This window comes from Aulonocara sp. 'chitande type north' Nkhata Bay, linkage group LG22, assembly GCF_057382095.1.
Source record: "Aulonocara sp. 'chitande type north' Nkhata Bay isolate Kocher_YH1m ecotype deep benthic linkage group LG22, A_spYH_male_GT1.1, whole genome shotgun sequence".
Classification (NCBI taxonomy): domain Eukaryota; kingdom Metazoa; phylum Chordata; class Actinopteri; order Cichliformes; family Cichlidae; genus Aulonocara; species Aulonocara sp. 'chitande type north' Nkhata Bay.
The window spans coordinates 28053641-28080845 of record NC_141364.1 but is presented as its reverse complement, the minus strand read 5'-3'; the positions used below and the strand labels follow the sequence as shown (position 1 = coordinate 28080845).

The window sequence follows — 27205 nt, the reverse complement described above, 5'->3', positions numbered from 1 at the left end:
ACCTCTGCTCCCCTTCACAATGTGAAGCCACTCCTTCCCAAAACAGCCATCTCTGTCCCAGAGACAGAGGCGCAAGTTTCCAAATTAAGATTTAAGGAAGCTAAATTAGCCTTTATGGGCAATTATGCTAATCTGTGCTCTAAGATTGGATTCTGACCCTTTCACCTAAAACGTTTGCCAAATTGCCTTTTATAATTGGAAATTTATTTCAAGTGGATTCTCATCTTCTTCCATCTTTTATAGTGACAGATAAGTTATATTTACTTCCTCCCAGGGGTTATTAAAGCAGCGAAAGGTAGTATGTCATGAGTTAGCCTATCCTCTGTCAAGATGGGATGTAGGTCTTCTGAAACAAAAATGCAAACAACATGCAAGCAAAGTAATTGATTGATATGAGCTCTAAGTCATCATGTGCGATGACCCTGACCCTAACACTTTTTCTTCATACTTAGTGGACAAAAAACATGTATTTGGCTTGCAAGATACAAGTATTCTGCCAAGTTAGCCATGTTATTAATAACATATCATTAACATAAAGAAAACTCTGGAGCATACTAAACTCAGTGTCAGCTGGTGGTCTTGTGGTATAATGGGAGAGCAATGCAGACTCTGTATATGCATTTATACACTGATGCTGGCGTTGGCCTCCTGCATATCTTAATCTGCATAGGTTAAGTCCAATCTTAACCTACTCTGAGATTAAAAGCAAATAAATCCATCCAGTTTTAGCCTGATATATCTCAATATCTACTCTCCATTTAGTTCTCGATTTGTTTCTTTAGCCATTATATGCTTCCCTGTGTTCATAGGATAGTTGTTACTTTTGTTTTCTATAACATTTGAACTTTGCACACTGATTTATTTATTTATTAATGCATTAATTTTTATAATCTCTTTATTAATTTATTAAATCTCTTAACTGAAAACAGATGCCTGATGCTAAACACATGGTGCTGAATGTTGATCCTAAAACCCAAAAAATAAGCATAAAGGTGCTAAAGGCTTTAACGGTTGAAAGAAAATTATATTAGTTACAAGCTCCCACGGGTTGTTTACTGTGGATAATAACTCTCATATGACTTATTAGTAGTACTTAATAATGTGTTAAAATCAAGAATGAAATAGAGGATTATTTCAGTTTTAACAGCATAATTAATAGTACTAAAACTGCAATAACAAAATGATGGCAGTCAAAGAGTGGCGTCACAGAGGTTCCTTGACAGTGCATGACTTTTGGAACAGACTGGTTAGCAGGCAAGTTACATATAGAGCTAATGAGTAATAGCTTGCATAAACTGGAGACACGTATAGTTGACATTTAACCAAGAAACTGAAGTCAGCACCGTCTAGAAAAGAAAGGCTCCCAACCTTTCTTTTGCGCAATAATATTTGCTGAAGTGATCAAAAGTGATAATAAAAATGTAAAAAGAAATACATCCTTTAGCTTAGCAATGCTAGCTATTTTTTTTTAATTTTTTGAATGTATGTATTTAAAAGGGACATATTAGTTAACATATATCCATGTAAATATGCCAGATTAAGCCAGAAGGCTACATCTGTCCATATAAATATCAGTGTAAGTGAAACGTAACCCCACATAAACACATTTAACAGGGGGAGATTTCGTTGTACATGACCATAAACGGCTATTCTATTCTACTCCATTCTATTCTATTCTGAGATCTCAGCATGCTGATGTTTTCATGTTTCAAGTCACAGATATTTTGGCAGTAATCAAGATTTTTCTAAAGTGGCTCCTACAAAAATAACAGACGGGGAAAAAACACTTGGAAAAGTGTGTTTGTTTCCTGGTTATGTGTTTCGCAATAAACTGGCAACACCAGTCATGCATCTTTCAAGCCCCACTGACAGCATATCTGCCAAAGCAATTACAGTTTCAATTCAATGGCAGCTCATGGTCCACAGTATGCCCCGTACATCTAATTTATCCAGAGTAATTGTCAAAATAATTAGGTTTTTTCCCTCTTTCTCTCAGAGCTGCCCAAACACAGCTACAATTTAGAAAACAGACTTGAGATATATATTTATTTTGCAGGACAAAAAAGAAAAGTGCAAAGATGAATTATAATATTCGGATTTCTAAAAGCTGCTGTGCCAAAAGACGCTTTCGATTGATTTTAGAGACAGAATCATCTCAAATGCCAGGTCACAATGAGAGAAGCTAACTGTTGACATCAGTGATTTCACTTGGACAGGCAACATCTTGTTTTTCACCAGGACCAGACACTGACTGTATTCATTTATTCTTTTAAGCTCTTGAGGTCCACCCAATGAGACAAACACTGGTTGCATCCTGTGAGGACTGAGATAGCTGGACAAGCGTATAGCTGAGATGGTGGAGACAGGTGGGCATGCATAACAGCCATATGTGCCTAATGATTTAAAGAGCATTTGCTTTCAGTGTTTCTGTGGCTGCTGTCCAGCACTTTCCTTGTTAATGCTTCAGTAATTTTTTCAATAGCTTGAGGAATTTCTTTTCCGATCACTTTAAGTCTGGGGGAGAGTGTTTGACTTTTTTTCCCCACAGAAAATTGACTTTTAAAGAGCTTAAATATGAGGCAATCTGGCAACTGAAAGATTACTAATGACAAGAAAAGGTGCAAACTCTATTCCACAAGTAATTATCTTGTAAAAAAATTCAGCCACTTTGCTCATGTAATGTCTTTAAGTGTTTTAGGCAGAAAAAGGTTTGCCTTTCCATTTTCAATGAGAAATAATGTAAGATTAACAAGTCTAAAAATAGGGGCTAATTTAGGCTTTCTAAAAAGCAGATCATACAGTAATGTGCCAAATTCTTGAGTCACCCCTCTTTATATTCTGCTTCCAAACTTTATTTACATTTTTAAAGTACTTTTGAGCAATAGTTTTCTAGTCTTTCTGAATATCTTTCAAATTTTTCCTTTCAACACTGTCTGCTTTTCATTCAGTTTTAGTCCAATCCTTGCTTTATGCACTATATTTCCAAAAGTATTTGTTCATCTGCCTGCACACACATATAAACTTGAGTGCATTCAATTCTTAATCCATTGGGTTTAATGTGATCATGGCCCACCTTTTGCAGCTATATCAGCTTCAACTCTTCTGGAAAGGCTTTCCACAAGGTTTAAGAGCATGATTATGGGAATTTTTTGACCTCTCTTTCGGAGAAATATTTGTGATATTGGACAAGAAGGCCTGTCTTGCAGTCTCCGCTCTAATTTGTCCCAAAAGTGTTCTTTTAGGTTGAGGTCAGGACTCAAGGCCAGTCAAGTTCTTCCACACTGGAGTCGCTCATCCATGTCTTTATGGACCTTGCTTTGTGGACTGGTCATTGCACGAGGAAGCGGCCATTCCCAAACTTCTCCCACTAAGCCAGGAGCTTAAAATTGTCTAAATATCTTCTTATCTAGAATTATCAAGAGTTCTTTTAATTTTAATTAAGGCAGAGGCCAACTTCTCAAAAAGCAACTGCACACCATAAGCCCCCTCCTCCAGAAAACTTCAGACTTGGCACAATGCTGTGAGACAAGTACTGTTTGCCTGACAACAGCCAAACCCAGACTCATCCATCAGATTGCCAGATAGAGATGCATAGACAAGAACATCTCCACTTCTCTAGAGTCCAGTTTCGGTGTGCTTTACACTAGTGCTTTACATTGCACTTGGTGATGTAAGGCTTGGATGCAGCTCTCTACGTTGCTCTCACTGTTCTTATGCTAATCTGAAGGCCACGTGAGGTTTGGAAGTCTATAGCGACTGACCTCTGCAGAAGGTTGGCAACTACTCACTATGTTCCTCAGCATCCTCTGACCCTGCTGTGAGTTGATGTTGTTCTTAATCACTTGCTCTTTGTTACAATACCAATAACAGTTGACGGCGGAATATTCAATGGGCTGCCACACGTTCTTGCTCCCAAAGCATAATATTTTACGGTAGGTGATAAATCGTCAACATATTACGCTTCCAGGCACCCAACACGTCCCTAAATGACGAGATTGGAAAAACGAGGAAACGTGAGAACCGTTTGGAATTAATCTACACATGTTCATTCATTTTACTTTAATTGCTTTGGAAAACACTATTTTACGTTGTTAAAGAGCTGGTTACGGTTAGGGATAGGGACATGGTTAGGGTTCGGGCTGGAATACATGGCTGGAACTATGGCTGGGCCACATTATACCGTTCACGGTAATACCGGTATAATGTTGGGCAACGATAAGAAAATGAAATATCGCGATAGAATATGGGTAAAACGCGCATGCGCAGTGCTTTTGTTTTCATACGCACATGGCGGAAAAACCACGGCAGCGACGGAGAATGAGAAGGGTGAGAGCGGATCGTTGAAGGAAACAGATGAACCAGAATTGGTTTGTAAAAATGCTGCAACTTCAGTGGTGTGGCACTGGTTTAGCTTTCGTCCGCCAGATACACAACAAAGCACTATTTTTGGTACAGCATGCTAGCGGGCCGTCATTATTACCGTGTTTGTTGGAATTATATCGTCAGCTATATCGTTATCGCAAATTTTCAAATGCATATCGTGATAAATATTTTTGGTCATATCGCCCTGCTCTAGCTGGAACATGTATTACCGCGGGACCGTCATTCTACTAGATTTCACCCATAACCCGGCACGCAGCATAAAAACGCGAAAGGTCACCTTTCGCGTTTCTCAGGAATGCCGTGGGACATGACAAATCGTTGGGATGTTACGCATTGGGAGTGAGAACAGGCTGGAATCTTTGGTAGCGAGGAAATTTCATGGCTTATTGCGCAGGTGGCTATCACTGTACCATGCTGGAATTGACAGAGCTCCTGAAAGCAACAAATTCTTTCACAAATATTTGTAGATGGAGTCTACATGTAGCCATGGAAGGGATTAAAACACCTGAATTCAATGATTTGGATAGGTGAGTGAATATTTTTTGCAAAATAGTGTCCGAGTAGCAGAGGAAAAAAAGACATTGTAATGGTTCTTACCCCTCTGAAGTTGCTGGTGGCCTGGAAGTAGATGAGGTAGTTCTTGGTTGGGTCCAAAGGACTGTTCCAGTAGCCATTGTAGGTGTGATTATCACCCACTGTGAAAGGCGTGGCCTCCGGCAGACTGCTGGGAGCCAGCTCAGCTGTGTAGTAATGTGGAGCCCCTTTGGCCTGAGCCTCGTTGTGGGAATTTGGAGTAGGGAAACAGTCCACGGTACCCAGCTCCCTCCTCTTCACATGACGGGACCCATCCTCTTCCACCACCACTACCTGGTAGGCACTGGGACAGGACAATGTGGACCTTAGTGCCCCAAAAACCTATCATTTAAATATCATTCTAATAGTATATAATATCGCTGTCAATAGTCATAATGCCAGGAACATACCATTCAGATCACACTGTGTTTGTTGCCCTTGTCCTTAAATTGTAGCATCATCATCATATATCCAGTCGGAAAAGTAATATTACTCCAGAGTTTTCGATACATAAAATGGATTAACTTTGGAATGATCTGGCTGAGGAGATTCAGGCCCACAGAGCCAGTGACCTTTAAATTCCTTCTTAAAACAAGTTTTTATAAATTGACTTTTACCTGATATTACTACATGTTATGTTTCCTTTTGAAATCCTGTAATGTGTGGCCATTGTTTTCAGTTGTCTTGTTTAATATTTCTGGTTTCTTTGTTAATTATTTCATTGGCATTGTTTACTTTTTGTAATTTACCTCCAATAAATTGTTGCTTTTAACTCATTAATGTTGAACTTCATATACACACAGATTTGACTATGCCATCTACAGTTTTCATGATTTATTTTTTTAAATTAAACAGTTTGGACTACAGTGTTCATTTGAAGATTTCACCCAACTGAAACCCAAATTCATAAATTATATCAAAATACAAGAAAAACTCGCTATTATTGAATTTCAGCTATTTTTTATTATAATTGATCTTTATTGGATATGTATATTTATTGAATAACACCACTTCTAATTATGTGATGTTTTGTTTTAACAATTTTCATCAATGTTTTTTTATGTTTTTCATCCGCGCTCTGCCAGTTAACTCTTTCCAAATCAGCCTACCAGGTGAAAGTAAAGAAAGTACAAGCAGTAATTATATGCAAAAGTAGCATGATTAGTCATCCAGAGAACTCATGCTAAACTTTAAAAAGACTGCATGGTAAGTAGGTATCATATGCAGGTCTGTAAGGCTCCAAACGCAAGTGTTTATTTAGAGTAAAAGGATTACTTTAGTTGCTGTTGCTTTAGCTAACAGGTGCTAACTAGATCCTTTGAGTAGCTCATAAGCTAGTGAAAGCGCATGAGCATGTGACTCCCCAACCCTGGTTCCAAAAAAGTCTGACTACTGTGTAAAGTATGGCTGTAGCTCAGGCGGTAGAGCAGGTCATCTACTGATTGGAAGGTTGGTGGTTTGATTCTTGGTTTCCCTCAATGCCAAATATTCTTGGGCAAGATATTAACCCCAAATTGCTCTCCGATGCATCCATCGGGGTGTGAATGCTACTTAAAAAGCACTTAGAACAATGTGCGAATGGGTGAATGCACAAGTTGTGTAAAGTGCTTTCAGTGATCAGAAGAGTAGAAAAGCGCTATATAAGAACAAGTCCATTTACTCCAGACAGGAAAATGAATGAATTTTGGCTGATAGCCGCCCCTCCCTAAGCCTGTTTCTGCCAGAGGTTCTTCCTGTTAAAAGGGAGTTTTTCCTTCCCACTGTCACCAAGGTGCTTACTCATAGGGGCTCATATGATTGTTGGGGTTTTCTCTGTATGTATTATTGTAGGGTCTACCTTACAATATAAAGCACATTGAGGTGACTGTTGTTGTGATTTGGCGCTATATAAATACAATTGAATTGAAAGATATGTCCCAAATTGTATATCAGCAGTCACCATTTACCAAACTGTGTTTGTTTGATTATTAATTTCAGTTATGAAAAAATGTTTTTACTACTCATGGCCACAATGAAGAAGCAATATTGTCACGACATTCTCTTGCTTGGCTTTAACAGAACCTCACCATGTGATGAATATTTTTCTATTGCACTGTTATATCTCTCCCAGAGACATGCACTCCATGAAGGATTGGATGCGCTTTTCTAGTTGAAAGCCTGGTGCTTCAATTTTTTCTCAAAACCTGAGGTTTTCTCAGGTTTTGAGAAAAAATTGAAATTGGACCGGGGGCAGGGGCAAGGGCCTATTATGGTGACACAATGTCTAACAGTCAGCATACGATAGGTTGACATGGTGCGTCATTCTAAAGCTGTGTGAAATGGTGAATTAGGCTTCAGGACGGAATAACGGCCCATTTTTTATTCCCTTTTTCCTGTTGCTACTGCCAACACATCATAACGTTCCGATGTCCTTGACCACTGGGCAAACATTAATGAGGAAACCTAATATTAATGGCTTGCATTTAATTTTGAACGCTTTGTGAACTTTGCAAAATCATCATGTTTCTGTGAAGACCCACTTTCTGGGACTTCATGCATTTTACTTGAAATGGTGTCTGCTATGCTTCAAGACTAAAGAACAATTTTCTAGTGCTTCACAGAGCTCGCTTTTACTGCAGCTATAAATATCAGAGCCTGGAAGAGCACCAAATGAATGTCGGTGTAGGAGTGAAGCATGCATTGTACCTGACAGGAGCCCCTCTCCCCAGGGCTGGGCGCAGCAGCACGGTGATGGTGCTCTCCGACTCACTCAGTGGAGAAGGGATGTCTTCATAGTCAAACACCGGAGCTGAGGGCAGAAAGAAAAGTGGGAAAAAAATGTGTCAAAAAAGGGCTAACATGTGTAGAAAAAGAGCAGGATGATTTTCCGTACTCTTTTTGCAAAGATGAAATATACTTTGCTTAGATTTGGGAGCTTCAACAGACACGTGGCTCCACTGCTCGATATTTTAGTAATGTTTTCTCCCCTACATTAAAAGATAAGAGTGTACCATCTTGTCCCCAGCGTACTAGTGTGTGCAGGCCTCCCACACAGTGCCATTGACTGATGATGACTAGTAACAGCAGCCAACTACAGAGAAAACAAGAGGCTCTTATAATATAATTAGGACAGATCTCAATGCTGCACAACCTCAGCAAAGCTCTGGGGACAAAGGGGTTGAGTGTTCCCATCTCTGTTTACTACAGGGAGTGAATTAATTGGAGTACGTAGTGAAGCAAATGGTTACCCTGGTACAACAGATAAGCCAAAACAAAAAGGTTTCTGTAATGGAAGTGGAAAATGTTTCTGCTGAGGCAAGGCATTAATGCCCGTCGTAAAAACCTGCTTGTGTAACCTGTCATCCGAAAAAACACACACTCATGCTTGCACGCAAACATCTGAGGTCTGCATTATATGCAGTCGTGCTCAGGAGTGTTTGAGCCAGTGTGTGTTAGGTGGTTAAAGCCAATGAATAATGAAAAAACTAACGAGTACAGCATTACACTTGCATGTGTGGTACTAAACTGGAACAGGAGCTGGCTGCCCAGAGCTCGTGACAGCGCAGCCAGGTGGGAGCATGTGATACTATAGATTTAATTGTACACTCTGACATCTGCAAGCCCACATAAGCCACTTTCTAAACCGAATGGAACAGGTACAGATAATAGAGATGGATGCTGTATTACATACAGTGTGGGGGTCAAAGAATTCTCCTGGAATATAAAAAGCACCAAGATCCAGCAGAACCAAAAGGTATTTTTATTAAGACAATAACGTTTACAATCCACCAATCTCCCTGTTCGGCATCAGAAAACACTAGACTAAAATCAAAATGTTCAATATATTCTGCGTGCCTAGGGATAAAGTTATGTCATTGTCTGCTTTAGGAGACAGTAATAATAAATAGACATGAAACAAGCACACTTGAATCAGAGGAGAAATGAAAAGGAAAAGAAGCAACAACTTTAAAAAGAGAAACTGCTGTAAACCATTAAACCATAAAAGAACTAATTAATAAAACTTTAAAAATGAGCATTTTTTTATATTTTACTTGAATGCACTGATTCTATTACTTTAATGTATAATATTTAATGTTTTTAATGTAAAGGAGTTACATTCAAAATTTGAATGCATGTCTTTTATCCTGTCTTCCTTCTCTCACCCCAACCGGTCGCAGCAGATGGCCCCGCCCCTCCCTGAGCCTGGTTCTGCCGGAGGTTTCTTCCTGTTAAAAGGGAGTTTTTCCTTCCCACTGTCGCCAAAGTGCTTGCTCATAGGGGGTCATATGATTGTTGGGTTTTTCTCTGTATCTATGAAGCGCCTTAAGGCAACTTTTGTTGTGATTTGGCGCTATATAAATAAAATTGAATTGAATTGAATTGAAAGTGCACTGCAATAGCTCAAGGTTGGATCTAGAGTGACTTTTTCACAAATACGGGACACCTATACCGCACTAGACAATCCAAAAGTCATTCAGTCTTCCTGAAAATGTGCGCCTTTAACCCCAAAATTAAACAGTAATGTGTCCCCTCAAAAGCAGGTTTTCGACTCTGCATTAGGCTGTTCAGAACAACCATAAACATGTTTGACTTTCCCAAATTCTGAAGTTAACAAGAAGCACTCAGAGAGCGCAACCCTCCGCAAGGCAACTCACTCTCTGGGCAGTAGTGACTTTAAAGGAATAGTGTTGTATTTTGTATAGTTTCATTTTATTTTCTTTGTTCTTTTTAAGAAAATACTTTAAGGAGTTTGTAGTGGAGTAAAAAGTACAAAAAGCAGGCTTTTTAACTTAATTTTGAGTGTATATGGATACATTCGTGTTCTCTTGACAGTACTGTTTTTTAAAGATATGACATATTTTGGGGTCAACTTGCAACAAAGTCATGTAAAAGTGAAATGTTACATTTATATTTGATATTTGGATGCAAACTAAGAGAGGTGCAGTAAATATAATGGCACGTCTCGCCATTATTTATAATTTCCTTGTGGTTTATCAAGCAGGACACGTTTGGGTAGGATTTGGTAGGATTTAGAATGCACATAATGTAAGTGCAACAAACTGGAAAAAGACTGCAATGGACTATAGTATGCAGAAAAGTTCAGTACAACAGCGAATGTCACAATTTCCACTTTTTGCAAAGACTGTTTCATAAAATTCGTTGCTATACTCCTTCGCTGAACAATCCAAACTCTTATGCTTTGCTCTGTTTTCAGTGTAATGTTAAGACACAGTCAAGGAAATTAATCTTTTGTAACTTACATTTGTTTGTTTGAAATAAGTTATGAAACACAAATGTAACAAAAAGTGCAGAAACAAATTCAAGAAGAAACACTCAGAATGCAAACCTGTGCCAAGGCCGCTCGCTGTCTTTTACATGCTGGCAGCTAACGAGGCACATCGTTCTCTTTGTTTTGACAATACTTTCTTTTAGATACAACGTATTTTGGGGTCAACTTGAAAGGAAGGCAGATGTGAAATATTAAATTGACATCAGAGGTCAAATGTGACAAACTGTAACGTGATATTTAGAATCCTCCTATACCGTTATCATTTCCTAAATGTTGACAATTCTAAGCAGTTTTAAAGATAAAAGACATTTAATAAAATGTTGACCTTATTTGATCTTGAAGGAGAGGTCAGAGGTAAATGAGACATATTTTAAATCTGTATGCAGTATTTTATTTTGACTATACACAATCACACTTGTAAGAATCATAGTTAGTTAAGTTATGAGGTTTTTTGCCAGTTTTTGACCAATGAATCATTAAGTTGACCTTGAAGACCTCGGTGCATGCAAGCCAAATTTTAATGAATTGTTAACATGACCCCACTCTACACCCCTACAAAGTTTTATCAGAATTCTTTCAAAAACTTTGAATGACACACGTGCAAACACTGCCAAAAACATATTCTCCTTGGCAGAGGTGGAAAAATGTGGCAAAAATAAGGGTGACAAAAAAATAGAAGTTAAAGCACTTTCTAATAACCTAAACAATATGTCCAGTTCAGACTTTGTGTGCTGCCAGGACCTGCGGGGGTGCAGTGTTCCATCTCTGGACAAAGATCCTGCATAGATCAGTTTGTTCTGGAACATTTCTAACCATCCTGTTGTTGGACCATGATCTGTCGTGAGGTCCCATCGCTGACCGCTGCAGCCCTCAAGCTGTTTCAGAAATACTACCTAATTATCTGACTTGCTACCTAGACCTTGAAATACACTGCTGTCACACAAAAAGTCAACATCATTAGCTAAACAGTCTTGTTTAGTTCTAGATTTGGCACACAGTTAATTGTTTTTAGGAGCTCAATATGTAATTTGACAGAAGAAAATGTCTTTTTGTTTTGCTGTTCGGATTAACATAATCAGATCATTTTAACAAGAAGAAGCCTGAAACATTATTAAAGCCTGCATCAGGAGATTTTATACAGATACATCTCCAGAAAGAAGGAAAACGCAATAACTGCAGACCTTTTGAGGAAGCTTTATTTCCTTTAACTGCTTTTGTGTGGATTCCTGAATGAATCTAAATCATCCACACACTCCATTTACCCCCCACTTGCTGTATGAGGGAGACACAACAATAGCAAGTGATGTTTCATCAGAGTAAACACCATTAGTGAAAATGGCCTGCAGACACCAATCAGGGGGGGAGTGTTTCACAATCCCCACAGACAGAACAGAATCTTGAGATCCATAGCGGTAACCTCTTCCCTGACAAACACCGCTTCTCTAATTTCTGAACAGCTGCGTGTCCTTTGAATGAAAAACGCAGGCCGCGGTGATGTGAACAAAGCTGTTTTCACCCAAACCATTCAAGCTGAACATTTGTACTTGGCTATAATTTGCACTGCTGTTATTCTATCAAACTAAGCCAGTGTGCATCTGAAAGGTGTACAGAATGAAAATAATTTGTACAGTTTAAAATTAAATGTGCAATTCAACCAAAGCTCTTCAAAGGGAGGGAATTACATATCATGACATAGTCTCCTATCATTAAAAAAAACATGTTTTTTTTTCTTTAGACTTGTCCTGTTACAGCCACTGAAAATCTGAATTTATCATTAAATACCAGTCAAGAGAAAATCTCTTACGCACATGTAGACACACATACAGCAGTCAGTGCAAAGACTCACCAGAAATGTTGGTGGTGATCTCAGTGAGTGCAGTCTGGCCAAAGCCCTTGGCAGTTCTGGCCCGGACAGACACCAGGTAGGTGGTTCCAGGATGGAGGCCGGAGAACATGTGGTAGGTCTCATTTCTCAGCTTGGACACTGTACGGCGAGGACCTGGCACATTAATACCTGGATCTGATGACTCAATACTCTGGTAACTGATCTGAAAATAGAGTAAATGAAGATACTGTATTAAAATGGTCCAAACCTTATCTAATCTAATCCAGACCTGTGCAAGTCTGTTCTTGCTTTTCTACCAGAAAGGTTCAGGCTCTTTTTGATCTTTTTAACAGGATATGATGTTCTTTTCATGCTTTATCCCCCTTGTGACCCTGAACTGGATAAGCAATTAAGAGAAGGGATAATAATGTAAGCATATTAATATACCACTATGACAACTCATAGCAATTAAGACGGAGCATGTAAGCCTGGGGGAAAATGGTGTGATCGATCCACTATCAAGTAATTTCACCTAAAAATAGAAGTGATGACAAATAAAGCTTAGTTGATCACAAAACCCACTAAGCTTGTCATTTTGTGGTTTCCATCAGTGAATCGCAAACTATGAAACTTCTTAGATACACTAATATGCAAAAGTCTTGAGACACCCCTCATTTTGTTATATGAGACTTTTTCGTCTTGATGCATGCTCAATCATCCAGGTAAGTAAATCTCCAAAAGTTGATTCTGTTCATCTGGACGTAGCGTTTTGTGGGAGAAACGTTTCGTCACTCATCCAAGTGACTTCTTCAGTCTCAGCTGACTGCAGGTTTCCCCAATCTTATAAACAGTACATTTGCATAATGACTGAAACCAGCCCACTGAAGGAACAATGGGCTGGGAGGTCAGTTCATTAATCTTAATTATGCAAATTCTCATGACCACTGATCAACAACCACTGATCAAAGACCACTGATCAATGGCCACGAGTACCATTCACAGAGAGTTGGGGAATGGCTGCAATCACAGCATTGTAAGATGGCGAAAGATGTACCCTTAGACCCCCTACTCGATTCAGAGATGGTCTTTCCCTTTTCACGTAAATGGCCTCCTTGACTCCGCGCTCAAACCAGCGTTCCTCCCTGTCCAGGATGTGTACATCCTCATCCTTGAAAGAGTGTCCACTGGCCTGTAGGTGTAAATAGACTGCAGAGTCCTGGCCTGACGAGGTAGCTCTTCTGTGTTGTGCCATCCGCTTCGCCAGAGGTTGTTTGGTTTCCCCGATGTATAAATCCTGGCAATCCTCCTGGCACCTAACAGCGTACACTATGTTACTCTGTTTGTGTCGGGGACCCGATCCTTGGGGTGGACCAATTTTTGGCGCAGCGTGTTTTGGGGTTTAAAAGCCACAGAGACCCGGTGTTTAGAAAAAATGCGTCTCAACTGCTCCGATACTCCTGACACATACGGGATCACTACAGGTTTTCGCTTAGGCAGCAGTTGTCCTTCTCTGCTGGATTGGCTGGAGCTTTCTTTTGGCGCCATCCCAGCTTTGACAAACGTCCAGCTGGGATAACCACTCCCCCATTACTGATGGAAATCGCACAGTCTAAGAAGGCCAACTTGCCATTTTTCATATCCTCCCTGGTGAACGTGATGTGTTGGTCCACCGAGTTAATGTGATCCGTAAAATGTGGAACGTCCTGAGACTTGATTTTCACCCAGGTGTCATCCACATATCTGAACCAATGGCTTGGTGGTGTTCCAGGGTAGGATAGCAAAGCCCTCTTTTCTACTTCTTCCATGTACAAATTGGCCACGATGGGTGAAACTGGGGAGCCCATGGCACACCCATGTTTCTGCCTGTAGAACTGACCCTTGTATGAGAAGTAGGTGGAATGAAGACACAGTTCCAAAAGCAAACACACTTGGTCGATGCTGAAAGTGGTCCTGTTGTTGAGGTTGGTGTCATCCTGTAATCTCTTACGCACTACCTCCAACGCTTGGGATGCAAGTGAAGAGAGATGTAACGTCATATGAGACCATGGTTTCATCTGCTTCCATAATGACGTCTCTCACCTTCTCAACAAAATCCAAAGTGTTCTGGACGTGGTGTTCAGAGCTGCCTACCTGGTAGAGGATTGAAGCCAAAAACTCGGAGATGTTATAGGTGACGGAATTGATCATGCAGACAATCGGTCTTAAAGGTGCACCCTGTTTATGTATCTTCAGTAAACCATACAGACTTTGTGTAGACTCCCCTGAGTACAGCCTGTGGTATGAGGTCCGGTCAATAGCCTTGTCTTGGTCTAACTGCTTCAGACCAGACAATCTATCACCCTCTTCCTGTAACCACCTCCTGGGTCTCCTTTCAGGGGCTCATAAGCATTTTCATCCCTGAGTAGTGACAAAACCAGCCTTCAGTGGGTTGGTTTCAGTCATTATGCAAATCTACTGTTTAGAATATTGGAGAACCTGCAGTCAGCAGAGACTGAAGAAGTCACTTGGATGAGTGATGTAGCGTTTCTCCCACAAAATGCTACATCCAGATGAACAGAATCAACTTTTGGAGATGAGACTTTTTCATTTTTTTCAAGTGGTCTTGAGAAACTTTTTTCCAGGCCTTTAGAAAGTCTTTCTCAGAGGAAAGACTTCAGAGGAATGTTCTTTTAAAAAAAAAATTGTTCAGCCTCTTAATATCGACCTACGAATCATTCAAGCATTAAAAATGCACCTAATTCAAAGGATGAACTAGTACAGTCAATACAGACAACTTAGAAAAGAACCACTTTTACATTTTGACACATTTTGTTACAAATCCTTTCCCACAAAAACACATAATTTGTTCCAATTTCTTTAGAGACATCTATGAAAAATGCCAAAGATAACACAGTGTGACAGGCATACAATAGTATTTTTGTCCCAATAAGATGATTCCCAAAGAGCTGTTAGCCAAACTCCAGTGTGCCCTTAAAAAAACTGAGGAAACAGAACAAGTGGAGGACAAAAGAAGAAGGGGCTGCACCTACAGCAGGCAAACGTGAAAGCCATGACCTTAAGAAGAAGGAACAAAACAGCAAAGACCCAACACAGGACCTGATGCATGTATCTGTTCGCTGTCAGGCTGTGCGTGATTATACAAAACACAGATTTTCAAGCTCAAAAACCTTTTTTTGCTGGGCCCCCCTTTGTTTTACAAGAAAAATGTTCGCGCACTAACACATCTTCCAACCACACACCCATATTTTGCTCCATTGCCGTTTATTTCACACCTCAAACATTTAGTAAACAAGTAAGTAAATACAAGTAATCTGCAATAAATTACAGGTAGTAAGAAAATAAACTACTAACTTTTTTACACTACCTGCACACCTACAGGGGTATTTTTGAAAACGCAGCTGTTTCATCCACATGTAAACGGCATTTGCAATCACCGAAAACGGAGATTTTTTAAAACTCCTTTTTTGTGTTTATGTGTGGGCGAGGAATACAGAGTTCGTCACACGTCAAAGGTATGTGCCTATTTTTATGTCACGCTGTGCGCCACGTTATTGTTTATGTGAGATGAATTGTAGAATGGCAGATATTCAGATTAGCAGTATTTTGTCTCTATCTTCAGGTTTTACACGCTTATATACACACACACTTACTGTCCCTCTATTTACAAAGGCAGAGGCGTCACGGTGTGATTATTTTACGTGTTTTTTTTTCCCTGTGTAATAATATTCAACATTGCTATCAATACATTTTTCAAAAAATGCCTCTCTGTGGAAATTGGTTTAAAAACATAAACAGCTGTGGGATACTGTTTGTCCGGGATTTGAACCGGGGGAACAAATCGTGGCAGGATCAGCCTGATGTTATTTGTATCCCACTGTAACTTTACTGTATAAAGAGCTAACATCTCCAAAATGTCAGGAGTAGTTAGTCATTACAAGAAGTGTTTGTGAACTAAAAAGAATGTGGGATACTGTTTGTCTGTGATTTGGAGAGCCCAGCGCTGCTCCCGACGCAGGGAAGTCCAATTCTGTAGGGGAGACCTACCTCGGCACTTGTGCAGGTGAAGCCAAAGGGAAGATATGCTTCACCATATTTTCTAGTCTTTGGCTTAGAATGAAGTTGGTTTGGAAACATATTCAGCGATGCTTCATCTCCTGCTTTGCGTTTGTGTGGGATCCCTGTAAAAAAAACCTGTCCATTATGCTGGCAGTGTCTAAGCTTGTTTTTTTGCTTTTTTTCCCCTTTTCATACCGCGCCCCCCTGCAATGGGGGAGCGGCCCCACACTTTGGGAAGGTCTGCATGTATGTTTGCACATGTTTCAATAAACTGCTCTATTGCCCATTTTCCTAGCAACATGCAAAGAAATGTGGAGTGGCAGAAGAATTAACTACTAAGTACTGTAATTCCCATGATATTTGAAAACTCTGATGTGCCAGAGAAACACTCGAGAAATAAGAAGCGTTATAAGTTAGCTAGTTAAAGTTAGTTTTAAGCCTCTAGGGAGCATGAATATCTAATGTCTGGAACACAGGAAAGATTTATAGACCCACATACTGTTGGATGCAAAATTAAAAATGAATGTGACACATAACAGCTTTGCAGTTATGACATTTACATAACATTTTTACATAACAGTTGGATTTTTAGCTGCTGTTAAGCAAGTGTTCATATAAGGGAAAAGCGGTGTGGCAGTGATAACATTCCTAGGTCAGACCAGATCAGACCGTATAAGCTCATACAGCTTGTCTGATATTCTTTACAGAATCCTTAGCTTGTTACTCACACGGGTAAAAGATTAAATTTAGATGGCATTTTATTTGAAATCCTTCTCACAGAAATGCCTCTCAATTAATCTTAAGGCTACAGCAAAAAGATGTCGACTCACGGTGCAGGTCTAATAAATCTTGTGCTAAAGTTAGCCACAGATAATCAGGTAGACTTAGTGTCATATCTACGTTCTATAGCACTCGCAGGCTGATTTTACACAGCATTCAGGATTAGGGTAAAAACCAGAGAAAAATAACACATACTAAAGATGACAAGTATGAATTAAAAGCAGTATGAGGTTGTTTCCTTGTTGCTGTTTGATGAATGTGTGTAAGTCTGTAAATCAAGAGACATAAAACTGAGGAACTCAGGTTGGCTGTAAAAGAGCCTCTTCCTTCTACCTGACAGTATCTTGACACTGAAATGTTAACACTTTACCTCGGGGCAGTTGGCAGTGCAACCCAAAGCTCTAGTGATGTGTCGGTCACGAACGAAATGGCTCTTAGAGCCAGATCTTTGACGTTAACGCAGTGTTGGAAACTCCTCAGTAAGGAAAATCGCTATTGGCTGTCCTAAAAGTCGCTAGAAGTCGCTAAATGATGTCATTGCCTAATTTGCATAATTGGTCATGCTAATATAATTGTAACCTACGTTGTTGGAGAGAGAAATAACATTGTGGAAGAGACATAAAGTGAGTAAAAAACGTCCTAAATGCAGTTAGAGTTTATTTAGAACTACAAATAAAATTTATTTTAGCAGTTATTGTTTTTTTTAATGTCACAATTCCAACCCTGCTCCTTTATCCAGGCTTGGACCAGCAAAAGTGACCCGAAATAGGCACTCTGGTGGAGTTACTTTGTGTGTGAGAGTGTGTGTTTATAAGTAGTTTTGTGATCCACAAAACAGCATAACAGTAAAAGAAGAACTGACTGCGTTACAGTCAGTGCGGGAGCAGCGGCTTTGCTCATGCGCGATTCATTTGCAGTTGTGACGCATAGGTGTGGACATCTGCTGCCCTGATAGCAGCTGGGGGAGGACTATCCTCCACCCGTGAGCGCTTTGGAACGGGCGAGGTACCCACGGCAGCACCCGCTGCTTGTTGAGAGTAAAAGCGATACCTGCTTTCACGTCAAAAAGTCGTCATAAATAAGTCTCCCATAACACCAGAAAAAGTCGCCGGATTTGTCGCTAGTCGTTTTTTAGAAAAAAAAGGTCGCTAAGGGGGTCTGAAAACTCGCTAAATATAGCGACAAAGTCGCTAAGTTGGCAACACTGCGTGAACGGCACGAGCCAGCTCCTTATCGCGAGCCGTTTTTTAAAAAAAACTTCAATGAGTATTATAGTCTCTTTTCATGCTGTCTGTACGGACTGTATCTGTGGTTCTGAATTGCGGTTAAAATCAGAAAATTAGCAACAGTGCCCTCATAATAGGAAACATCTTATTGAACTAAATGTGTTTTTCTGAATTACATGTTTTTGCTAAAGCCATGCTTACGTGTTTATAGGAATTTTAATGCAACCAAGACTTTGTGGATATATAAGCAGTCGGAGCTAGAAAAAAGATATACAATTTCTTTTGGGAGAAATACCATATTTCCCGGACTACAAAGCGCACCTGAATATTAGCCGCACAAGCTAAAATCAGGGGAAAATCCTGTTTTGTACATACATTAGCCGCACCTGACTAAAAGCCGCAGGTGTTTCAATGTTGACTTATCATATGTAAGAGAATATGCACAAAGGGAATTGTCAGGAAAGAGATGGCTGTTTGGAGACACACCCCTTTTATTAATATTTTGAAAAACAAGTTATGGGTACATATTTGCACAACTTTTTAGGTATATGTACAAGTAGCGGTAATTACAAGTACGAAACATGTACTTTGCTTCATAAATGAGTAACAAATGTAGTACATAACAATAACCTACAGCACACCAGAAAAATAGATTCGGACTACCTTTTAGGCTCAGGTGCAGTGACACGGCTTCAACAAGAAGAAAAGTCAGTCATTCACCACCATCTTTCTCTTCTTCCTGCGCACTAAAACCACCAAAGTCCTCTTCTCCAGTGTCGGAAACGAACAGGCTCAGGGTGGCTTCGTCATCCACTCTCCACTTCTCTCCTTCGTTGTCACTTACAAAACCAAACAAATCCTCGTTGTCAGTGTCGGAGTCGAACACCCTCAGAAGGGCCGTGGCGGTGTCCTCCTCTCCATCATGCAGCAGTCCAGCCCTTCGAAATCCGTTGGTGATCGTGGATGTTTTCACACTTTTCCACGCTGTCAGATTCCACCGGTGGAGTTGAGCACAACTTGCTTTTCGCAAGTTTATTGCCGCACATCATCCACGCCTCCCGCTGAATGTGTAGCGCTACTTTGAAGTTTGTTTTTCGCGCTACTTGTATGGCACTATGTTGCCTGGCGGATGGACATGTGACCAACATACCACTCTTGAACCCCGATACTGTGTGTCTGATCACATGCCCTTCCGCCAGGCAACGTAGTGCCGTACAACAGCGGAACAAACAAAACAAATCGTCTTACGATATGACGAAAATCATGGATAATCCATAGAAAAGCCGCACCTGACTAAAAGCCGCAGGGTTCAAAGATTGTGCAAAAAGTAGCGGCTTATAGCCCGACAATTACGGTAAATCAACTACTTTAGACCTCTCTACATTGAATTATACTGGTTATTAATCGCTGGCTCTCTTCCACAGCATGCCTTTCATCCCGTCTTCCTTCTCTCTCCATAACCGGTCGCGGCAGATGGCCCCGCCCCTCCCTGAGCCTGGTTCTTCTGGAGGTTTCTTCCTGTTAAAAGGGAGTTTTCCCTTCCCACTGTTGCCAAAGTGCTTACTGATAGGGGGTCATATGATTGTTGGATGTTGTTGTAGGGTCTACCTTACAATATAAAGCGCCTTGAGGTGACTGTTGTTGTGATTTGGCGCTGTATAAATGAAATTGAATTGAACCAAATCCCTCTCAAGTAAGCTCAAAAACAGTTAACATACTAGTCTCTGTGTGCATAAAGCAAGAATGAGAGAAGGCAAAGTTAAAATTAAAAACAAAACAAAAAAATACTTTTATTGATGAAAGAAAAAAGAAGTTCAATTTGCATGGATGCAAAAAGCAAATTACAGGCTTGAGGCAGTTCCATACAAAGTCACTGAATATAACCGATGACTTTTACATCACCGGATGGTATAAATGGACATTTCTGGAGGAATTTCTGCTTATTCTGTTGCTTTACGATAGTGCTTCAAAGATACAGAGATAAGAGAAATAATAAGAGTGACTGGGTGGAAATAACAGATGTGCTTCGTTTGAATGGCTAAAGTCTGCACAGATGGTGCACTGGCTGTTTGGGGAAAATTCACAAGGACTGAAAAACATTCCTGTGGTCAAATCTTCAGAAAAATTCATTTTACTGTTCAACGTTCCTTTGACAAAAAATACAAAAACAAATATTGCTAGCAGTTATTTCTGAGTAAACCGCAGAGGTTTTTATTGATTTTTAGAGGGCGAGACTTCTGTGGAATCACCGAATACAATGTGAAATTCAGAACGTTAAAGGCAGCAAGAAGCAACAGTAAAGGCAGGCATTTATTGTTCTCATTTGGAGCTTTCTTATCACAAAATAAGCAATTTCTAAGCAACTGTGTAACAGCAAACAAATATATTGTTTTCACATTTTGGTTTCAGCCTCATAAATCCAGAAGTTTAAATTCACTGCACTAGCAGTTTGGAGGTTTGGGGCGAAGGCGAATCATCTGTATGCACACCAAGGTTACCGCAGCACTCGATTCTCTGCCTGGCTCCTCACTTTTCAGGCCTCTGCTTGTGAAAAGAAACTCGTTTTCTCTCCCTGACCGGTGACCATGTGTTAAGCCACAGTGGGTCTTCACATGTACTTACACAAAAAAAGCTCCGAAGCCTGTGCTACAAAGGTCTGTAGTTGATATGGGGCCATCAATAATTAATTAGAAACATTTAAAGTTGCCCCCTTGTGGAGGCATCTCTTAGGCAAATAAGTAATTAGAATGGTTGTCCCCCATGTAATTACAGCCTGAAGTCTGGGCCGCAGCTTCATTACCATATGAACACGTACAGTAAATCCTATGAACTGTGAAAAGTGAGTCCTACCTACTCCAGAAACTCAGCCTCGTGTGTGCTATCGGGGTTTAGGCAAGACACACAAAAACAGGCCTGGAGGAAATCAAAGAGGGGGAGCAGTGGAGTCTTTAAAGCCCACAGAAGAGACTTCTCATTGATCTGAGTCATTTTGCTGAAGGAGGACGAATAAAACTAGATATATACAAGGCAAAAATAACATCCGACCCCCAGTGAGGATAAGTGTGTGTTATGTGAATTCAGTTGTTGTCATTGTTGTGGACTTTTTTGCGTTAGTAATGAGGTTAGCTTACCTCATACTGTGTGATGAGACCGTTTGGCTCTATGGGTTCCTCCCACTTGAGGAATATCATGTCGTCGAGCGGGGTGAAGGTCAGGGACTCTGGAGCGATGCCGCCAGGAACTACGGCAGGAGAGAAAACAACCTTCTTTGAAACAAACAGTCCACTCGGGTCTCGAGTTAATAGACTCCTGGGCAGGCATGCCGGGGGCTAAAAAACACCTTTGACAGAGTGAAAAGGCACAGGGCCAAGGAGGGATGGAGGAGGAGGACAGAGAAGGGAACACAGAGACAGAGCAGAAGGGGGTGATGAAAAGAAAACTCTGAAGCAGCTTGCTCCCAGCCCTCAGGATGAATTGAGATTCTGGCTAATACTGTCTGATAACAGAGCACCGTGTCTCAGAGGATGACAGCAGATTTTTCTTCTTTAGCACCGTACCGACAGAGAAACAGTAAAGTAATCCAACTGCCTGAGTACCCCTCTGCATGTTGTGGTTTAATGAGATGCATCTACATCTATATGTATCTTTTTTATTTATTTTTTGTGCTATATAGATATTTTTTAGGCAGGTGTTGAGCTGGCCAGTTTAGGTTCTGAGAATAAATGAATGTCCAAAGAAACCCTTTGGCATTGACAGCCACTAAAAGGGTGCTTGCTGAAAGAGTAAAGTCACATCTAGAAGTGAAAAAAAATATTCAGCACTGTGCTTTCTGGTTCTGCAGTCAGTGATGTTGAAATAGGTGATGAGAGAGCTTTAAAAAAGAACCTTTCTGCACCTACTTCCTCTGTGAGGTTAGCATTTGCTAAATGCTAAAGCTACAGTGGCAGATCTGAAAACTGCTGTTCACAAACGCTGTCCATCTAATCTGACTGAGCTGGAGCTGTTTTGCAAAGAAGAATGGGCAAAGATTTCAGGCTCTAGATGTGAAAAGCTGGTAGAGACAGACCCTAAAAGACTGGCTGCTGTAATTGCAGCAAAAGGTGGTTCTACAAAGTATTGACTCAGGGGGCTGAATAATTACGCACACCCCACTTTGCAGTTATTCATTTGTAAAAAAATATTTGGAATCATGTATGATTTTCGTTCCACTTCTCACGTGTACACCACTTTGTATTGGTCTGTCAATTCCAATAAAATTGATTCATGTTTGTGGCTGTAATGTGACAAAATGTGGGACAAAAATGTGGGGGCCGAATACTTTTGCAAGCCACTGTATGTCCTTGTTTGTATTGGCAACATTTAGGAAATGATACTGTTATATGGGGATTGAAAAGATCACATCATAGTTTGAATCCAAAGATCATGTCAGATTTGACCTCTAAGCTGACGTTTAAATTTCACATCTACGTTTCTTTCTAATTGACCCCAAAATGCTTTATTTTTACTGCACTAAAACTTTTTAAAGTACATTTAAAGAAGAAAAAACAACAGAATGAATGTGCACAAAATGCTGTTCCCTTTAAAGTAAATGCTGCCCAGAGTGATCTGTCTTGGCGGGGGTCTGCTTTCTCAGAGTGCTTCTTGTTTCTTTTTAAAGTTATTTGGTAGAATGACTTTTACGCTCAGGGTTATTTTCTTGGTGCATGCCTTATTTGCTCTTCAGATTCAGTCAGCTGTCAGAAGGCTTGATGATTTGCTCGTATAATTTTAAATTCATTGGTCCATCTATGGCAGCAGGCCATCGTATTTCAAATGCAGTAAAACTTGACCAAAGTATGAAACTATCACTGTCATGTTTCACAGATGGCATCAAGTTCTAATGCTTCATCCAAAAACGTGTGTTTGGTCTCATTAAAGAACAAAAAAACAAAAACATTACTCCAACTGGATTCTCCATCAGAGGTTTAGTGAAGTGCAGATGGTCAGCAGTGTTCTCTGCAGAGAGAAGCGCTTTCCTCTCGTAAGGCTGGCATGAGTGCCATTGTTGTTACCCAGTGACTGAGCACAGTACTACACGCCTCACCCTGGAGTGGTGTGATAGATTAACAGTAAAGAACCTATTAAGTCTTTTAATAAGTATAAATATAAGCTAAGTACATTTTTACTATTGTTTAAAAATCTTGTGTTTTTGGTAATGACATATGAAAGACCCACTTGACAACAACTGAAACACCACTACTATCATTTTACAGAACTCAAAACTTCAGTTATTTTTTTGTGAAAAATCTCACATTACTTTCAATAACAATAAAGTATAAGTTCTGTTTCTATCAGTTATGATGAAAATACATTTTCCCCTCCAAAAATGCACAAGCAAAGACAGCAGAGGAAAATAAGCTATCACAAAATAAACAATTACCTAATCCATTTTATATTGAAGGCTCAAAATAGTCATTTATTGTTTAGACCTCTCAGTGTGCCCCTGAGAGACCAAAACAATTGCTCATTATCCAAAGTTATGGCTAGTATCACAGCACAAGCACTCTACCGATTTAATTGTGTACTCCTGCAAAACTGTCAGAGTAATGACTGAGTTTATGTTAAAAATAATAATAACGTAGGCAGAGAGAGAAGCTGATTATGGTGCTAAGCCAATCTGTTGTCTGGCCCCAGGTGACACCCACACCTTTATAAAGTAAAATCATTTTATTGTTGCTTTAGGAGGTACGAGGTTTCTGTCCCATGCGTTGTTCTACACAGTGTCAAATCTCCAGGCGCTACTTCGTTATTGCGGGGTGAAGTTGAGGGTGCTTCCACGCTTTAAGCCAAAAGACCCATTCTGGTTGACATCAGTGTGAATGTCTTGCTGAAAGCGACTCAAGTTCAGATGTTGAAATGTACTTTAAATGAGCTCTAGCAAAATCAGGAAGGTACAAGGGTGCATGGGGTTAGAGGTTAGCGTTGGGATCATCACCAGTGATGACTTAGACTTCACGGGTGTGGAACTTCTCAGGATTTTAACATGAACTACAGATTATTTTGTATTTAAAATGATGCGGCACTACTCCTAACTAGTACAGAAAGAGAAAAATTGTTATACCTGTGCAAACTTCCCTGCAATGGCTTCCCGACAAATACAGGATGGATTTGAATGTCTTTGTTATTTGTCTATAAAGCCATGCCTGGGTTGGCACCTGGGAACATATCAGAGCTTCTATGCTCCTACTGCACCACTGGGACTCTTAGATCCTCAGAATAACTGCTTTAACTGTTTCACGATTGAGGTTAGGGGGTAAAGAATACTGTGCTTTAGCAGCTGTGCCTCTAAAGTCCTCTCACAATAACATGTTCAGCCTCTTCTGGCACTTCAGAGAAAAAAAGAGAGATGTACATTCTTTCATTGGTCTTTCTTTGCCCTTCATGGTCTTGACATTTGAGCATTAGGTAGTTATTTTATTTTATCATTTAATCTTAGGCCTTTTTATCCTGTTATCACTTGCTTATCTGTATTTGTGTTGATCCGAAAAAGTGCTTCAGAGGTAAATGCGATTTAATGCAATTTGATAAAAGGTTCTCAGAAATGGCTTCTTCTGTTTGTGCATCAGCTATGACTGAATTACCGAAAGCAATTCTGCAGCAATATCAAACTTCTTCGAGCTGTCTGTTTCCCTGAGAGAAAAAGCTGAAGCCGAGGAAGGCGAAGCACCACACATGAAATTCCTGCTGTATCTCTGACAGGAAAATCTCCTTCCTCCGAGCGGCAGAGACGCAGTGCGAGAAAAGCGCTACGCCAGCGTTTGATTGTCGAGCCCAACAGGAAACAGGCAGGAGGAACTGTCACCAGCTGTGGCTCAATTACTGTAGTTGTGGAGGGTGATGGCAGCTCGGGGGATGACAAGGGGATTGGGGACTGTCACACTGTCAGTCTGCCATTCAGTGGCTCAAAAGCAAAACTTTCCATTGGTGCTGGCATTCAAAATATCAAGTAAAGTATGAAGAAAAAAACCCTCTAAAACAATCATAGCTTGTTTTTTCTGACACGCGTGTTTTAACTTGTCACTTTGAAACCAGTCAAATCCCACAAACAAAATCACAACACCATGCTCCTGTCTGTACGTTTTTTCTTCATTTATGTAAATGCATTTCCTCCTGCCTTCGAGAAGCAACGTGTAGGAGTCGGTAATTAGGAGCGCCGTCTGTTTGCTTCATATCTCCTCAAACGCTTTGTGTTTTTAGGTGCTGATATAATAAAGTAATGCAAATCAATAGTACATTTTACAGGCTGCTTAAATGCATTTTTAAGATGCATTAAGAAAATCCTGCCAGTTGCTCATCATCCCCTCTTACTCTCTCCACAGGGTCAAAGCTATCCCTGAGTGGCTTTCTATTACACTGAAAATCTTGCTTTCACTCCATAACAATGCGTGTTTGACCTTCTGTACTTCTACCAGCAATTTGCATTAGAATATACTTAATCTGCTGATGTACACAGGAAAATATTAATACAAAGATAAGCAAAATCATTTTACCATTTTTTCTGCCGGCCATGGCTCAAGCTGATTAATGTTCCACTGGTCTCCATTTAAAAGGCTGATCCTCCATTTACTTATGCTGATCCAGCCTATTCTGTGAGTCAGTATGTGTGTGTGTGTGTGTGTTTCTGTTGTTTGTTGTTACTGAATGACTAAAGGCATACATTTGTGTAAGAAGTGCACAATAATTATCTGAGCATGAAGGAACAACTGCACATTCAAGAGGTTCTGAAGCCAGAGCTAAGTAACAATGACAATAAAGAGCTTCAGTGCATGCATAAAAAAGCATCACTGTCTCCCATAATGATGGTGCAGTTAACAAATGCAAGCCATTTCAGCAAAGCCCTGCATATGTGAGTGCGAGCATTCACAAGCAAAAATGAAGCTGCCCACTCACTGTCTTCTTCAGTCTGAAAGGTGACCTCTCTGCTCTCCTTCTTGCCCTCTGGGTTGGCGAGCGCTAGCCGAACGTGTACCGCACGAAAGGGTGGCAGGTCTCTCAGGGTAAAGTGAGAAGTGTTGCGATCCACAGACAGGCATTCCCTGACGGTCGCGTTGTTTCCTCCACTGCCCCCTGTTGGCATTGAGTAGCGGTAGCACAGCGACAAGGTGTAGGTGTGACAGCGGGTGAGGTTGTATCCCAGTGGCTCCCACTGGAGGGTCAGCTGCCGGGGCTGGATCTCTGTGGCTGTCAGACCACGCAAGGCACGCATGGGCTCTGAAAGTGGTAAGGAGAAGGAAGTTAAAAAGCCAACACTGTGGTCACATTTACCAGTTTAAAACCCAAAAGCACAATGAAGCATTTTTTAAGTGATAGAACCAGCTGGACTAGATCTTATATTTCACATTTCTACTCTAACTGACCAGTGTGCTATGCTCATAGCTTCCCCTTGATAAACGTGTTTCATTGTGTGTAAATCATCTTCTTTTCTGTCTTTATTGTTAGTTTTGTATTTAGCTTTCCCTGCTCATGCTTCGTAACTTTACTTCCCACCCTTGTTCCTCTTTTATAATTGCGATAATTTGTGCACCAATTCCTCTGACATCGTCTTATTAATCGTTAGCTTACTATGCAAACATGACAAGTGAAATCTCCCGCAGCTTAAACATGTGAGAGGTTGATCGCGCAGAGAATCGCTGAGCTTATGTGAGTGAGTGTGTAAAAGCATTTCAGTTCTGCTGAGCCAAATAAGACAGGTCAGGGTGAAGAAGTGACAGCCAAAGAAAAGCTTACCACAAAACGGAGAAGTTATGACAAATCAGACTATAAGGCAAAAAGAAAGTGCAGCTTTATGGTTTCATGGACAAAAGAATTTCTGTGGCTGCAATATGACGAGCTATATAACCAGGGCTGCACATAAGTGGTCCGCAGGTGCGCATTCGCTGTCAAAATAAAAAACACGCACAAGGGTTAGGGTTAAATTTAAAAACTGTACTTTTGAGTTAAAATATATATTTATAATTTTAATAAATGACAAATTAAAAAGGCATGAACATTTTTTTTGTATCGAAAAAATATCGAACCGTGACACCAAAGTATCGAACCGAACCGTCAGTTTCA

General features: G+C 40.3%; 1 protein-coding gene across 4 annotated transcripts in view; it reads right to left on the bottom strand.

Moving 5' to 3' along the window:
• LOC147304384 (receptor-type tyrosine-protein phosphatase U-like) overlaps positions 1 to 27205 on the bottom strand; it is a 273746-nt gene that overhangs the window by 61166 nt on the left and 185375 nt on the right. For all 4 annotated transcript variants that reach the window (XM_086279852.1, XM_086279853.1, XM_086279854.1 and 1 more), the window contains exons 8-12: positions 26042 to 26362; positions 21244 to 21353; positions 12072 to 12273; positions 7642 to 7744; positions 4981 to 5260 (exon numbers count right to left, since the gene is read on the bottom strand). In XM_086279852.1, coding sequence (XP_086135978.1) covers positions 4981 to 5260; positions 7642 to 7744; positions 12072 to 12273; positions 21244 to 21353; positions 26042 to 26362 — 1016 coding nt within the window. The remainder of the gene's footprint in view (positions 1 to 4980; positions 5261 to 7641; positions 7745 to 12071; positions 12274 to 21243; positions 21354 to 26041; positions 26363 to 27205) is intronic.